The following is a 16,127-nucleotide window of genomic DNA, read 5'->3' as shown; positions in this document are numbered from 1 at the left end:
ATATATATATATATATATATATATATATATATATATATATATTATTCTAGTTATTTTAAATAAAAATTATTAGTTAAGAACTCCTCTCACCGGAATAAAATTTAAAACTTATTTAGAGAGACTAGTGTGACAAACAGACAATATTTATAGATTACTGCAAATAGTCAAATGCATCACAAATTATATACACAATTAAAATAGTACAAACCTAGTAATTTTAAAAACCTAATATGTAGGTTATATTGCTTATAGATGCTTAGTCCACATATTTGCCAAAACAATTTTGTCATTAATTTAAAATAACTTGTAAAATGGTCAACCAACAGTTTTTTTTTCCAAAACCAAATGAACCATTTATAATTTTTTTTTGGGCAAAAAAATGAACCATTTATATAGTATTTGATTTTATATAATATTAAAATAAGAAAAGCCAAAATTAATCAAAATTAACAAAATCTATATAATAATAACAAACCGAATAAATGCGACCAACAATTGTGTTTTTTCAATCGTACCTTTTGGATATTTTCTAAAAAATCGCGATGGATCATTAAAATGATTATTTATGAAAAGTTATAACTGTTCACTGTAAAGTTGTGTTGATTGAAACATTTGTATCTTTTGATATATATATATATATATATATATATATATTTGTCTATTTGAACTGTTTTCATTTCTTTGCCATGACACAAAATCAACTAAAATTTCAATCTCAACAGTTTATACATTTTTCTAAATTATTTTCTAGCAAACATTTTTTTAAAAATCAAGAAATTCTTCTAATTCTTGATTTAACAAAAGATTTTTGGAACGATGAATCTATCTCGAATAAATGCCACTAAAGGTTGTGTTTTTTCAATCGTACATTTTGGATAATCTTCCAAAAAATCTATAGAAAATTTAAATTATGTGTTTAACAAAAAGTTGTGATTGTTCATTGTAATGATTTTTTTGTAAAGTTGCAACTGTTCATTGTAGAGTTGTGTCTATTCGAATATTCGTATCTTTTGATATCTATATATTTGTCTGTTTGAACTATTTTTATTTTTTTTCCCATGACACAAAATAATATAAAATTTTAATCTTAACGGTTTTTACAGCTCTCTAAATTATTCTCTAGCATTCGTTCTTTTAAAAGTAAGAAATTCCTCCAATTCTTGATTTAACAAAAGATTTTTGGAATGATGAATCTAATTTATAACTTTTAGTTAATTATATATATATATAAATTAATGAAAGTAGCTATATATAATAGCAATCCGAAGAAATGCCACCAAAAGAGTTAGATGGATTATATAATGAGCTTTTGGATTGGACTTTTGAATATGATAATAAATATGTCTTCTATTTAAAAGCAGTTTATATGAGTTTGTAGGTATAATTAAGTGCATACACAACAGTTGCGATTTGTTGTAGTACCTTTTCATAAAAATATGTTTTTATTTGTTTTTTTTTTAAATTCAACCGTCCGCGAGACGCTTCAAACATTTTACGGCCAACCATTGTTTCACTATGCACGATCAAAGCGTCACAGAGCGAGACCTTAGCATACAGCTCCTCGGGGGTCATGTTATACGAGCAGTCGACATTCGCGAAACCCTCCAACACCTTTAAACCATCCTAGGCTTAAAGGTGTATTGCGTCGTCCGCGGGAAGGGATGAAAGCGATGGACGGGAATGGGAGAGGCGATCTGGTGGAGGAGTTCTTCAGAGAATTATTGGTGGCGGCGGAGATCGAGAAACATGCGCCGGCGACGGCTGACGACATAGCTACCGCTTTTAGGGATCTATTACACTACTTGTATTTCCTTAATTAGACCCAATCGGCGAATGTATATATATACATTAAAGGAAACTTGGTGGACAAGTAAGTAAACTACGCACACCGTTACAATATATTTTAGATATCCCAATAGTGTAGTGAGTGTGAGTAGAGAAATTGGGATAATTGGTGAGTGAGTGAGTGAGTGAGAAATCTAAGTTGGTAGAGAAACTAAAAGAATTTGATGTATTCATGCTTGGTCAAGAATAAAACATTTTCAAAAGCTCCGTTTGAAAAACATATGGTTCTGATCTTAGTTACTGCTGGTTTATTATATAAACATACGTGTGGTTAAATAACATGACAAACTTGGAGAATTAAAAGAAAGATAAAACATAACAGATAAAACGTTCTCGTCATCATGATAAATCTTATAAGAGAAAATTAAAAAGTTAGAAAACTATAGAATTATGAGTTATCGTGTAGCTTTACTATATAATCTAGGACAATATTATACGAAATGATAATAATAATAATAATAATAATAATAATAAATAAAAAAGCTTTACCAATAGAATGAAGTTGAACCAAAGATGATATTTTTGAAGATTTGTGTGTTTTGTTTGATGAGAAAACTAGTACAAATTATATAATTTCTTAAATATGGAAGTTTATTCTTTTTAAGAAAAACCTTATAACTTTTTTGTATGATTTTTCTATAATTTGTATTATATGATTTTTTAAGAATTTTATATAATTACTTTTGTATGATTTTTTTTTTGTCATCTGTTACATTATCATTAGAAATATTTTTCTAATTATTTTTCTACAGATTTAATAATTAATTAATTGTAGAATTTCTTTAATTACAAATGTATTGTTTTTTAAGAAAAAAGTAATTTTTTTTCTTTTACAATTAGTAAGATATTGCATATACACGAATTAGGAAATGTAAGAGCAGGGAGTAATTTATATTTTGGTATTGGTAGTACCTTGCAAAATCGCAGAGAAGACCCATGCTTGCTTCGGGTCAATGGGACATAATGCTAGAGAATGTGTGTAGGATATAAAGACAGTCAAAATCATTTCGAATTTTATATTTTGTATATACATGAATTAGGAAATGTAAGAGCAGAGAGTAATTAGATTTTGGTATTGGTAATACCTTGCAAAATTGCAGAGAAGACCCATGCTTGCTTCGGGTCAATGGGACATAATGCTAGATTTGTACATAATATGCACTATAAATTAAATCCTCTTATAGTAGTACATTACACACATACACAATGAAATCTTATTATATATGGTTTCATTTCTAAATCATATAAATAAAAGTAGAGTTTTGATCTCTCCTTATTGGTCTATTTGATATTTAATGTTTTAAAATATAATATTTATTTTTAATTAAACTTAAAATTCAACACATTTAATCATATATATAATTTCATACTTTAATTTCACTAATTACTACTAATTTATAACTGAAAATTCATACTTTAATTTCACTTAATACTACTAATTTGTAACTGAAATTAAATAAATTGTGAATTGACTATTGTTTTCCTCCAGTCATTTTCAATTAAACACACTATCAATTAAAATTATAACTCCTCTAATTAAATTATTTTAGAAATAACTTCTATCACTACAAATCCTATAAATAACCATTCTCACATCCTCCTCCACCATATCTCAAATTCTAATTGCTTTTTTTTTTTAATGTTTTTGCATGGGTTGAAAACTCATTGTAAGTGTTTTTTTTAACAACTCATTGTAGTGTTTAATTATATATTTTGTTGGATATATCTTATATTGTGTTTTCAATTTTATTTCTTTGTTTTATGTATTGTTTCCTTTCTTCTTTGTTTTCTTATTATTTTTAATTTTAAATTACATATGATAATAAAAAAATTACATTACATATGTATTATAAAAATTTGATGGCTATACAAAAAAAAAATATCATGCAGATTCTAAAAATTATTAATTTTGATCATTGCACAATAAGATAATCAAACTAAAGAAATCATCTTTATTCTTTTATCTAGATATTTGATTATTTCTTACAAATTTATTTTATTTGTAAAAGTATGCAATGTTTTAAGAAAATAAACTATTGTAATACAATAATTAAATTAATTTTCTTTAATTCTCTCTAAACTCTAAAAAATTGTAATACATATTTTTAGTATACTCATCATTATATTTAGTTCTTGTGATCCAACATATAATTATATGAAGCTATTGATTGCACTTCATATGATTTCATAGGGAATACATTTAATTTGTTACATACAAAATAATTTGGATTTTAATTATTTTACTCTTTAGTTTTTTTTCCAGCATTTAACTCATTAGCTTATGTATTAGTTTATATCATAGTAAATATTCATTTTTACACACACACATATATATATATATATATATATATATATATAATTTATTCGATTTGCTCTTTATTGGTCAATTTGCTCTTTAATGTTTTAAAATATAATATATCTTTTTAGTTAAACTTAAAATTCAACTCATTTAATCATATACATAAATTCATACTTTAAATTTACTACTTACTACTAAATTGTAACTGAAATTACATAAATTGTGAATTGACTATTGTTTTCCTACATTTATTTTCAATTAAACACACTATCAATTATAATTGTAACTCCTCTAATTAAATTATTTTAGAAATATAACTTCTATCACTTCAAATCCTATAAATAATGATTCTCACATCCTCCTCCACCATATGTCAAATTCTAAATATTTTCTTTCTTTGGTTTATGTTTTTGCATGGGTTGAAAACTCATTGTAAGTGTTTAGTTATATACTTAGTTGGATATATCTTATATTGAGTTTTCAATTTTGTTTGTTTGTTTTATGTATTGCTTCCTTCCTTCTTTGTTTTCTTATTATTTTAATTTTAAATTACATATGTATAATAAAATTTTGATGGCTATACAAAAAATCTTATCATGTAGATTCAAAAAAATATTGATTTTGATCATTGCACAGTAAGATAATCAAGCTAAAGAAATCATCTATATAGGGAATGTACTTAATCTATATAAACAACTTAAACTGATTTGGATTTTAATTATTTAACTCTTTAGTTTATGTAGCAATTCATATGATTTTAATTTAATTTATAAAAAAATTAAACTGATTTGGATTTTAATTATTCAACTCTTTAGTTTATGTATTAGAACATAAACTGAATTTTTGAACATCATAGTATATACTCATTTTTATTATGTACAATATACAGTATTTTTTTTACCTTGAATAGTCAAAAATATCAAACAAAACTAGGGGCATTTGCATAAATACCCTTTTTACTATACCTTTTTGCAAAAATACAATTTTTTGTTGTTCATTTTCAATAATACTCTTTTTAATATACAACATAACTAAATTTTAACCCTAAACTCCAAATACTAAACTCTACCCCCTCAAAACTATATCCTACATCTAAAATAGAGAATCCAAATCAAAAACAAAAAATTCTAGAAGTTAATTTAACACATTATAATTGTGTGAAAGAGGACAAAAATGAAAATAACCAAAAAATTGGTATTTTTGAAAAGGGGTATCAACAAAATGGTATTTCTTACATTATCTCATAAAGAGGTCTATTATGCAGGCTGAACAATAAAAAATAAAAAAAAATTGATAAATATGTATGTATAGTTATATTGAAATACTTTATATAGTTTGATATTGTAATGATTTGAATAAATAAAAGTTGATTATTGAATTTAGGAAATTTATTTTATATATATATATATATATATATATATATATAATTTCACACCTCTTTTCTAATACCATTTTTGAAAACTACGCATTTTAAAAACTTTATTAAAAATGCCACGAAAAGCTGAAGTACGTGTAATCTTAGAAAAAATATACATAAACTATCTATATATATATATGTGTGTAAAATTTTATATATACTTTATAAATACCTTTTAAAAACCTTTCAAAATTTTATCAATTTGACAAAAACAAAAAAAAACCTTATAAATATTTGGATTGAGTCTCTAAGTAGTACATACTATCTAGAAATATCTTATAAAACTTTATAATTTTGCATATTTAAAAATGGATATTTTTGAAAATAGATAGATGAGAGAAACATTTCTAAAAATATTGGCAAATTTTATAATTATTAAATTAATTAAAATTAATTAACATAACAGCAATCTTTTGGGCCACTAAAAATAAACATAAATGATTCGGACCATCATCTTTGGGCCAACTTTTCAATCAATACAGAAATTAAATGAAAACTATACCACTCGCACAAATTGATTGGTTCCAAGTTCCAACAAATGAGAAGTGACAACTAACAAATATCTTTTACTGTATTTTATTTTTTATCTTTGCTTTCTCGTTGTACAAATGTTAAAACAAATAATTTGACACGAAAGTTCCTACTTAAATATGTGCTGAGACATGAGAGTGAAACCTTTTTGGAAGTTTTTTGTTTGTTTGTTTTTTTCTTAAAATCTCGAAGTTGGAATGGAAGCCAAGACATGTTGTACGTTTCCATTATCCATTATCCAGTACTATAGAACAATCACATCTTGAGCCCTGCGTGAAAATTACATTACACGGCTGCTCGACTAAAAGAGAGACAATGCATTTTATCACTCTATTCAGCCTTTTAGACTCTAACCGATTTGGTTTATCTTTCTTTGACGGACAAAACTTTTTACTTTGTCGCCTCCATTAATGGTAACAGAGCCCCCTCCCTCCCAAAACTTTTACTTTGTCCCCATTAATGGTAACAGAGCCCCCTCCCTCCCAAAACTTGGTGTTTAGAGCCGTTGCAAAAGTCTACTTCAAGGAGAACATATTCATAGCAGTTTGTGCATTTTTCAGAACAGTTGCGGTCGTATCTCTTCCATTAATGTTATATGTCTTTGTGGATTATGCAAACAGTGACCACAGGGATCTCCGCAATGGTTTCTTCAACTTAGCTTGTCTAGTTATGCTGAAGCTAGTTGAATCCTTGTCAATGAGACATTGGTATTTTGCATCAAGAAGATCAGGAATGAGGATTAGATCAGCGCTAATGGTAGCTGCCTACAAAAAGCAGCTAAAGCTATCAAGTTTGGGGAGGAAAAGGCATTCATCTGGGGAGATTGTCAATTATATCGCCGTGGATGCATATCGTATGGGAGAATTCTTATGGTGGTTCCACTCGGGATGGAGCCTTACGCTGCAACTTTTGCTTTCTACAGCTGTACTTTTTGGAGTGGTTGGAGCAGGAGCTTTTCCAGGTTTAATTCTTCTCCTCCTGTGTGGTCTCCTTAATCTGCCATTCGCAAAGATGCTACAGAACTGCCAGACCCAGTTCATGATCGCACAAGATAAGCGATTGAGGTCCACCTCAGAGATTTTGAACAGCATGAAAGTCATTAAGCTGCAGTCATGGGAAGAGGAGTTCAAGAAAAAGATAGAATCATGTCGTGATGATGAATTCATATGGTTGGCAAAGGCTCAGCTGACAAAGGCCTTTGGTACTTTCCTGTATTGGATGTCTCCTACAATAGTTTCTTCTGTTGTTTTCGTGGGATGTGCTCTATTCAAGAGCGTGCCGCTGAACGCAAGCACCATTTTCACGGTTTTAGCTACACTAAGAGTTCTGGCAGAACCTGTTAGAACTATACCTGAGGCAATATCTGCTATCATCCAAGTCAATGTCTCTTTCAACAGATTAAGCAACTTCTTGCTTGATGATGAGCTAAAGACTGATGAAATTGAAAGAAGTGGTCTCGAGAAATCTGGAACAACAGTGGCCATACAAGCAGGAAACTTCAATTGGGATCCAGAAACTAAGATTCCAACTCTTCGAAATATACATTTGGAAATTAAGCATGGGCAAAAAGTTGCGGTTTGTGGACCAGTTGGGGCAGGAAAATCATCACTGTTGCATGCAGTACTTGGAGAAATACCTAAAGTTTCTGGAACCGTAAGCAAAATAGCCACCAAGACTGACTTTAACTTTGTTTTTAGTGTAAATATTTTGTCACAAAATGCTTCCTTGATATTTTCCAATTGAAAAACAGGTAAAGGTCTCTGGGTCCATTGCTTATGTTTCTCAGACCTCGTGGATTCAAAGTGGTACCATCCGGGACAATATTCTCTACGGGAAGCCCATGGAAGCTGGAAGATACAATGCTGCTATAGAAGCATGTGCTTTGGATAAAGACATAAATGGATTTGGACATGGTGACCTCACAGAAATAGGACAAAGAGGGATTAACTTGAGCGGAGGACAAAAGCAAAGGGTTCAGCTTGCACGTGCTGTCTATGCAGACGCTGATGTTTACCTCCTTGATGACCCTTTTAGTGCTGTGGATGCACATACAGCTGGGATTCTTTTCCATGTAAGTAAGAACATTGCTTTCAAAGAAGCTTTTCTTATTGACTGCTTCTTAATATGTTGAACTGTGACTACAGAAATGTGTTGAGGATGCGCTGAAGGAAAAAACTGTCATTCTAGTCACTCACCAAGTCGAGTTTCTCTCAGAAGTTGATCAAATTCTGGTAAAACCTGAGTGGCACCTAGTGAAAAAAACCTTGTCTACGTCTTGATCGTTAAATTATTAATTCATTAATGATACTGATCAGGGTATGGAGGAAGGAAGAATTACACAGTTAGGAAAGTATGAAGAGCTCTTAATGATGGGGACTGCATTCCAACAGCTTGTGAATGCTCATAATGATGCAGTAACTGTATTACCTTTAGCGAGTAATGAGAGCCTCGGAGATCTTAGGAAAGGGGGTCAAGACAGTGAGATAAGAAACATGTCATTTGTAGAAAAAATCGAAGAAGAGATCAACACAACGGATGTTCCAGGGGTACAACTTACACAAGAAGAAGAAAAAGAGAGCGGTGATGTTGGGTTGAAACCTTTCTTGGACTATGTCCATGTCTCTCGAGGATGCTGTCTTCTATGGTCAAGTGTATTGAGTCAGGTTGGCTTTGTAGTTTTCCAGGCTGCATCAACATACTGGCTGGCTTTTGCCATAGGGATCCCTAAACTCACTAATACAATGCTTATTGGAGTCTATAGCATTATCTCAACTCTTAGTTCTGGGTTTGTATACGCGAGAGCTGTTACGATTGCTCATCTTGGACTAAAAGCTTCTGAAGCCTTCTTCTCTGGTTTCACAAATGCAGTATTCAAAGCTCCGATGCTCTTTTTTGATTCTACTCCCATTGGGCGCATTCTCACTCGAGTACGACCGCTTTTCCTGTCTATGAATCATGTATATGAATACATTTACAGTGTATGATGTAGTTGAATGTAACATTTTGCAGGCTTCGTCTGATTTGAACGTCTTGGACTTTGACATCCCATTTGCATTCATATTTGTGGTATCAGCGGCTATTGATCTCGTTACAGCTCTTATCATCATGACATATGTGACATGGCAAGTAATTATCATAGCTCTTCTTGCTTTGGCAGCCACGAAAGTTGTTCAGGTACATGTTGCGATTTTACTTCTTTTTCAGTTCGTTTATGCAGCAAAGAAGTCATAATTAACATCCGCTTCTTCGTTGAAAAAAAAAAGGATTACTATTTAGCCTCTGCAAGGGAGCTGATTAGAATCAATGGAACAACCAAAGCTCCAGTGATGAATTATGCTGTAGAAACCTCACTTGGAGTAGTGACAATACGAGCTTTTGGAACGGCAGAGAGATTCTTCAAAAACTACTTACACCTAGTTGATGCAGATGCCGTCCTATTCTTTCTGTCTAATGCAGCCATGGAATGGGTTATTCTGAGAATAGAGACTCTGCAGAATGTGACGTTGTTCACTTTTGCACTTCTGCTTATCCTTATCTCTAAAGGCTACATATCTCCAGGTACATGAATTATTTAACTCATCACATCACAGCTTTGTTTGATAAAAATATGTTGTATTCATCAAACTGAAAGGTTCTGCATGAACTTGTGCGTATGTGTTGCAGGCCTCGTTGGGCTTTCACTCTCCTATGCATTAACACTGACACTAACTCAGGTGTTTCTGACCCGATGGTATTGCACCTTATCGAATTCAATCATATCAGTAGAGAGGATAAAACAATATATGAATATACCAGAAGAAGCTCCTGCAATTGTGGAGGACAGAAGACCACCTTCCTCATGGCCTTCCACTGGTACAATTCACTTGCAAGATCTTAAGGTTAGAAGAAAACATATAGAATGTTACTAGATGATAGTAATAATTATGCTAAAGGCATTGATATGCGTCATTTATTTGTTTCAGATAAGATATCGCCCCAATGCTCCATTAGTTCTCAAAGGAATCTCTTGCACATTCAGGGAAGGGACAAGAGTAGGAGTTGTTGGGAGAACAGGAAGTGGGAAGAGCACTTTAATCAGTGCTTTGTTTCGTTTGGTAGAACCAGCAAGTGGTTGCATATTGATTGATGGCATTGACATAAGTAAGATTGGCCTAAAGGACCTGAGAATGAAACTCNAGTAATAACTAGTAATTATGCTAAAGGCATTGATTTGCGTGATTTATTTGTTTCAGATAAGATATCGCCCAAATGCTCCATTAGTTCTCAAAGGAATCTCTTGCACATTCAGGGAAGGGACAAGAGTAGGAGTTGTTGGGAGAACAGGAAGTGGGAAGAGCACTTTAATCAGTGCTTTGTTTCGTTTGGTAGAACCAGCAAGTGGTTGCATATTGATTGATGGCATTGACATAAGTAAGATTGGCCTAAAGGACCTGAGAATGAAACTGAGCATCATTCCTCAAGAACCAACTCTTTTCCGTGGCTGCATAAGGACCAACCTTGATCCTTTAGGTGTTTACTCCGACGATGAGATATGGAAGGTGAAATAAGAAACAAGAATGAGATTTATAAACCAAAAGATTGAAAACCTTCCTAATAACACCATTTATTTTTGCAGGCTCTTGGGAAGTGTCAGCTCAAGACGACGATTACCAATCTGCCTAATAAGCTTGATTCCTCAGGTAATTGAAAAACAGTAGTGTTTTCATTTCACTTCACAAAATGGGCGTTACACTTATGTTTATCTTTTGTTATTGGTGGGACGAAAATAATAGTGAGTGATGAAGGAGAGAACTGGAGCGTGGGACAGAGACAACTGTTTTGTCTCGGTAGAGTACTGTTAAAGAGAAACAAAATCTTGGTGTTAGATGAAGCTACAGCTTCCATTGATTCAGCCACTGATGCAATCATTCAGAGAATCATAAGAGAGGAGTTTGCAGATTGCACGGTGATAACTGTTGCACATAGAGTACCAACTGTCATAGATAGTGACATGGTCATGGTTCTCTCCTTTGGTAAACAACATTCTTCTCTCTAATGAACCAACTAACTCTGCCTTTCAATCTCTATAACATGTTATCATTGACCAATATTATGGGCTTTGGTGTTGACAGGTAATCTAGTGGAGTACGACGAGCCTTCAAGGCTAATGGAGACTGATTCTTACTTCTCCAAGCTTGTTGATGAGTATTGGTCTAGTTGCAGAGGAAACTCTTCTCAGAATCTCCAATCATAGACCTCCAAAATGTTTCAAGAAGTGTAACGGCGATTAGTATGTCTCTGCTACTGAAACTTATATGTCAGAAGAGACTTGAACCATCTTCCATTGTTGTAAGAATCATTATAAAATATAAATATAAATAAAAATCCTGAGAGTAAGAAACTAAAATGGGAAAAATGCCATAAAAATCTCCAACTTTCAAATTTGGGACGAAAAAAGCATGAACTTTCGAGATGTTGTTTGAATCCCAAAGTTTAGTATGACTTTTTGATAAAATAGTAAAGTTTCATTGACCTGGCCATTTCAAGCACGTTGTTAAGTTTCGTTAACGGAGTTAATTTTCCGTACGAAGGTTTTTTTGTTTTTATAAATAAAAGATATTACGTGGATTCGAACTCGAGACATCAAAGCCGCAAACAACAATGCATAACCAACTAGGTAGATTTATTAACCATTAATGAAACACAAATTCTTATATCGTGTATTATATATGTTTTTTTAACTTTCTCACCGTCCAACCATATCTTTCATAACCGTGACAACGATCTCGACACCCGCCACATCAGAACACTTCTTCGCTGCAAGGATCCGTCACTAACAACCCACAACTTGCTCCAACGGAGAACGGAATCTAGTTATTGTCGAAATCTAATTCTCACTAGAGCTTTATCCAACGGAGGAGGCAACACCTTCCGTTCTCTCGAGGAGCAAGTTGTGGGTCGTTATTGACGGATCCTTGTGGCGAAGAAGGGTTCTGATGCGGCGGATGTCGAGATCTAACGGTCACGGTTTTAAAATAAAAATATATATAATACACGATATAATAATTTGTGTTTCCTTAATTGTTAATAAATCTACCTAGCGTAGTTGGTTATGCTTTGTTGTTTTTGGCTTTGATGTCTCGAGTTCGAATCCATGTAATATCTTTTATTTTAAAAAACAAAAAATCCTTCAACCATGCCGAGTCGAACCCGCGGCAGGTGTAAACCATATTTGTACGTTAACCACTGGACCACCAGACGCTTTCAACAATCATTAGAAAACAAACTATATATATCTTGTCTTTGACTAAACGGAGATTGTTAACAAAAAATTAACTCCGTTAACGGAAATTTAATGACGTACTTGAAATGGCCAGGTCAATGAAATTTTACTATTTTATCAAAATGTCAAACTAAATTTTGGGATTAAAACGACATCTGGAAAGTTCATGCTTTTTTCGTCCCAAATTTAAAAGTTGGGGATTTTTATGGCATTTTTCCCAAACTAAAATTCAAAGCATGGATAATGATAATACAGTAGCTCACCAACCCTTTACTTGGTGGTACATTACTTTGAGATTATGCGAACCAATCGATACTAATCATTCCGTGAAAGGACAAAAGTAACCACATATAAAACATTATATTACAATAATACCCTTTTACCAACCACAACATGCTTTATATGTAAACACACTCTGATCATCATCAACATGATCATGCTCTGTCTCAGTCTCAATTCAAAGAGAAAACTTGATATTAGCTTGTGATCATGTCGTCAAAAGAAGTGATGATGATCACTGATGAGAAACAGAACGGTGACGTTTTCCGATCAAAACTGCCGGATATTTACATCCCTAACCACCTCCCACTCCATGACTACATCTTCGAAAACATCTCTGAGTTCGCCGCTAAACCATGTTTGATCAACGACCCTACTGGAGAGGTATACTCCTACGCCGACGTCCAGGCCACGTCCCGTAAAATCGGCGCCGGTCTTCGTAACCTCGGCGTGAAGCAACACGACGTCGTAATGCTCCTCCTCCCTAACTCCCCTGAAGTGGTACTCACGTTTCTCGCCGCCTCTTTCATCGGAGCAACCACCACCTCCGCGAACCCCTTCTTTACTCGAGCGGAGATCACTAAACAGGCCAAAGCCTCTGCCGCGAAACTCATCGTCACACAATCCCAATACGTCGGCAAAATCAAGAACCTCCAAAACGACGGCGTTTTGATCGCCGTCACAGATGACGTCGTCCCTGAAGGCTGCCTCCGCTTCTCTGAGCTGACTCAGTCCGAAGACGGCCGAGTCAAAACGGATATTTCCCCGGACGACGTCGTTGCGCTGCCTTACTCATCAGGCACGACGGGACTCCCAAAAGGAGTGATGCTAACACACAAAGGTCTCGTCACGAGCGTGGCGCAACAAGTGGACGGCGAGAATCCAAACCTTTACTTCCACAGAGACGACGTGATCCTCTGCGTGTTGCCTATGTTCCACATCTACGCACTCAACTCCATCATGCTCTGTAGTCTCAGAGTCGGTGCCACGATTCTAATAATGCCTAAGTTCGAGATCAGTCTCTTGCTAGAGAAAATCCAGAGGTGTAAAGTCACGGTGGCTATGGTCGTGCCACCGATCGTTTTAGCTATCGCAAAGTCGCCGGAGACGGAGAAGTATGATCTGAGCTCGGTCAGGATCATAAAGTCTGGTGCAGCTCCTCTTGGTAAGGAGCTTGAGGATGCCATTAGTGCTAAGTTTCCTAACGCCAAGCTTGGTCAGGTTTGTCTTCTCTCTAATTTTTGTGTTCCTTCGTTACATTGCGTGTCGATATCATTATTGGTTGTGTTTGTTTGTGATTTTATATTTTTTGTTGTTGATATTGAATTCTATTGTAGTCTATATGCATGCAACCTTTACATTTGGAAAACTGGAGATTAATGAAATTACTATTTTAAACTTTTTTTTGGAAAATAATAGTAATCAAAAACCAAAGTTTGGCTATAATATTTTTATTGAAAGATTAATATTCATTGCCAGTATCATTTCCCTATAGTCCCATGATTCCATCTATAGGCACTTTTATATTAAAAGATTAAATGTTCACTGCCGCTAAAGTCTATACAATTTTAATATATTTTCCAAATTTTTTTTATTTTTGTAATATTTGTTGAGTAGGTAAAAAGATGAGTTGTGGTAGGTCGTGTGAGTGGATCGAATATCTTAAAAGGAGATTAAAAAAAATGTCGTATTGAGTTTGATCAAAAAAAAAAAAATGTCGTATAATTCAAAATACGCAATGCCAGACTAGTTACGTGTAGTAAATTTTTCAGTTACTTGCAAAACTCTTATTGGTTATAGACTTTTTTGGTGCATATTAGATTTATATGGAAAAACCTGATTTTTTGGACTTTGGTTTACTCCGTGTTCTGAGAATTTGTTTAATCGTAAAAGTGTAAAACTAGTTTAGTACTTCGGTTTGGATATTGAGTACTGTAATAATATAGATATCTCTTTAACTAAAATAGAAATTGAGTTAATTGCCTAAGGATATGCCAAATAATAAAAACTAAGTAACTAACATATTTAAATTCTGTAATTGAGTTAAGTGCTTGGGTTTATGTTTACAAATATTTGAATTTATTATAATCATACAAACACAAATTGTGTTTGAATCGTTTGAATGCATTTTGGATAGAGCAGGGCTATGGGATGACAGAGGCAGGTCCGGTGCTAGCAATGTCGCTAGGGTTCGCGAAAGAGCCGTTTCCGGTTAAATCAGGAGCTTGTGGTACAGTCGTGCGGAACGCGGAAATGAAGATAGTTGATCCGGACACCGGTGATTCCTTGCCTAGGAACAAATCTGGCGAAATATGCATCCGTGGCCATCAAATCATGAAAGGCTACCTCAATGATCCGATGGCCACTGCCTCGACGATCGATAAAGACGGTTGGCTTCATACCGGAGACGTTGGATTCATCGATGACGACGATGAGCTTTTCATCGTCGATCGTTTGAAAGAACTCATCAAGTACAAAGGCTTTCAAGTGGCTCCGGCTGAGCTAGAGTCTCTCCTCATCACTCATCCAGAGATCAACGATGTCGCCGTTGTAGCGTATGTGAACTTTAAAATTTGTTTTGCGGTTTTTTTTTTTTCAACAACATGCAAAAAACCATTAGGTTATTGTTAAAATTTTGTTATTTATTTTCTGAATGTGCAGCATGAAAGAAGAAGATGCTGGTGAGGTTCCTGTTGCGTTTGTGGTGAGATCAAAAGATTCAAATATATCAGAAGATGAAATCAAGCAATTTGTGTCAAAACAGGTTAATATATTAGTTGGTTCATTTTTTTACCTTTTTTCTTTTTTTTCTTATGAATTATCGAGCTTGACGTTGATCATAGTGCATGTGTGCGTGATTCATCAGGTTGTGTTTTATAAGAGAATCAACAAAGTGTTCTTCACTGATTCCATTCCTAAAGCTCCATCAGGGAAGATACTGAGGAAGGATCTACGAGCAAGACTAGCTAATGGATTGATGAACTAAGTTTTAAAATGAGCCAATTATGTATACATATGTATATGCATGTAATCTTATAAAAACTTGAAAAACGAAATAAACTTACAGGATCATATTTTGCTCTATGTTCTCAAGTCATATTCCATTCTCATTTGAGAATCCATTAGAAATTAACCCACGAGAAACTCTCCTACCATAGTCCATAGAATGGTTTAATTAATTAATTCTGTTTTCAGAATATTTATTTTGTTAAAAAAGTGATGAATAACATATATTTTTTTAAAAATCACTGGATACAAATAGTCATAAACTATATATGATATCTTCAGAGAACAAGATTTTTCAGGTATGTGTTTTTAAGTTTTTTATTACTATACATATTTCTTATAACTCTTCATTGGGAATTTTACTATCGAAAACGACTGCCACTTTGTTCGTGATGAAATTCAGTCTCGTAATCTTCACCTTGTTCATGTTCAGAGTAATGCGCAGTTGGCAGACATTTTTACAAAGCCTCTTGGTCGATCGAGTTTTC

General features: G+C 33.4%; 2 protein-coding genes across 2 annotated transcripts; both read left to right on the top strand.

Moving 5' to 3' along the window:
• LOC104748388 (ABC transporter C family member 8-like) lies at window positions 6,552-11,325 on the top strand. Its single transcript, XM_010470038.1, has 11 exons — window positions 6,552-7,745; window positions 7,843-8,163; window positions 8,237-8,323; window positions 8,408-9,019; window positions 9,102-9,266; window positions 9,356-9,650; window positions 9,756-9,970; window positions 10,325-10,630; window positions 10,708-10,771; window positions 10,865-11,104; window positions 11,204-11,325. Exons 1-11 carry the CDS (start codon window positions 6,552-6,554, stop codon window positions 11,323-11,325), a joined length of 3,621 nt encoding a protein of 1,206 aa, XP_010468340.1.
• On the top strand, window positions 12,844-15,741 carry LOC104746553 (4-coumarate--CoA ligase 2-like). The gene is made up of 4 exons (XM_010468056.2): window positions 12,844-13,854; window positions 14,776-15,188; window positions 15,295-15,397; window positions 15,500-15,741. The coding sequence occupies exons 1-4, from the start codon at window positions 12,844-12,846 to the stop codon at window positions 15,617-15,619; spliced, it is 1,647 nt and encodes a 548-aa protein (XP_010466358.1). The 3' UTR covers window positions 15,620-15,741.

Source organism: Camelina sativa, chromosome 15 (assembly GCF_000633955.1).
Source record: "Camelina sativa cultivar DH55 chromosome 15, Cs, whole genome shotgun sequence".
Taxonomy (NCBI): Eukaryota; Viridiplantae; Streptophyta; class Magnoliopsida; order Brassicales; family Brassicaceae; genus Camelina; species Camelina sativa.
The sequence above is the reverse complement of the archived record's forward strand: the minus strand, read 5'-3'. Positions and strand labels throughout refer to the sequence as shown.

What these genes read in the sequence shown, in the direction of transcription:
- LOC104746553 (XM_010468056.2), top strand. Translation starts at nt 12,844, where the DNA reads ATGTCGTCAAAAGAAGTGATGATGATCACTGATGAGAAACAGAACGGT. An exon ending in CTAACGCCAAGCTTGGTCAG is followed by an intron (nt 13,855 to 14,775) that starts GTTTGTCTTCTC and finishes TGGATAGAGCAG; the next exon opens with GGCTATGGGATGACAGAGGC. An exon ending in AGCAATTTGTGTCAAAACAG is followed by an intron (nt 15,398 to 15,499) that starts GTTAATATATTA and finishes GTGATTCATCAG; the next exon opens with GTTGTGTTTTATAAGAGAAT.
- LOC104748388 (XM_010470038.1), top strand. Translation starts at nt 6,552, where the DNA reads ATGGTAACAGAGCCCCCTCCCTCCCAAAACTTGGTGTTTAGAGCCGTT. An exon ending in CAGCCACGAAAGTTGTTCAG is followed by an intron (nt 9,267 to 9,355) that starts GTACATGTTGCG and finishes GAAAAAAAAAAG; the next exon opens with GATTACTATTTAGCCTCTGC. An exon ending in TAAAGGCTACATATCTCCAG is followed by an intron (nt 9,651 to 9,755) that starts GTACATGAATTA and finishes TATGTGTTGCAG; the next exon opens with GCCTCGTTGGGCTTTCACTC.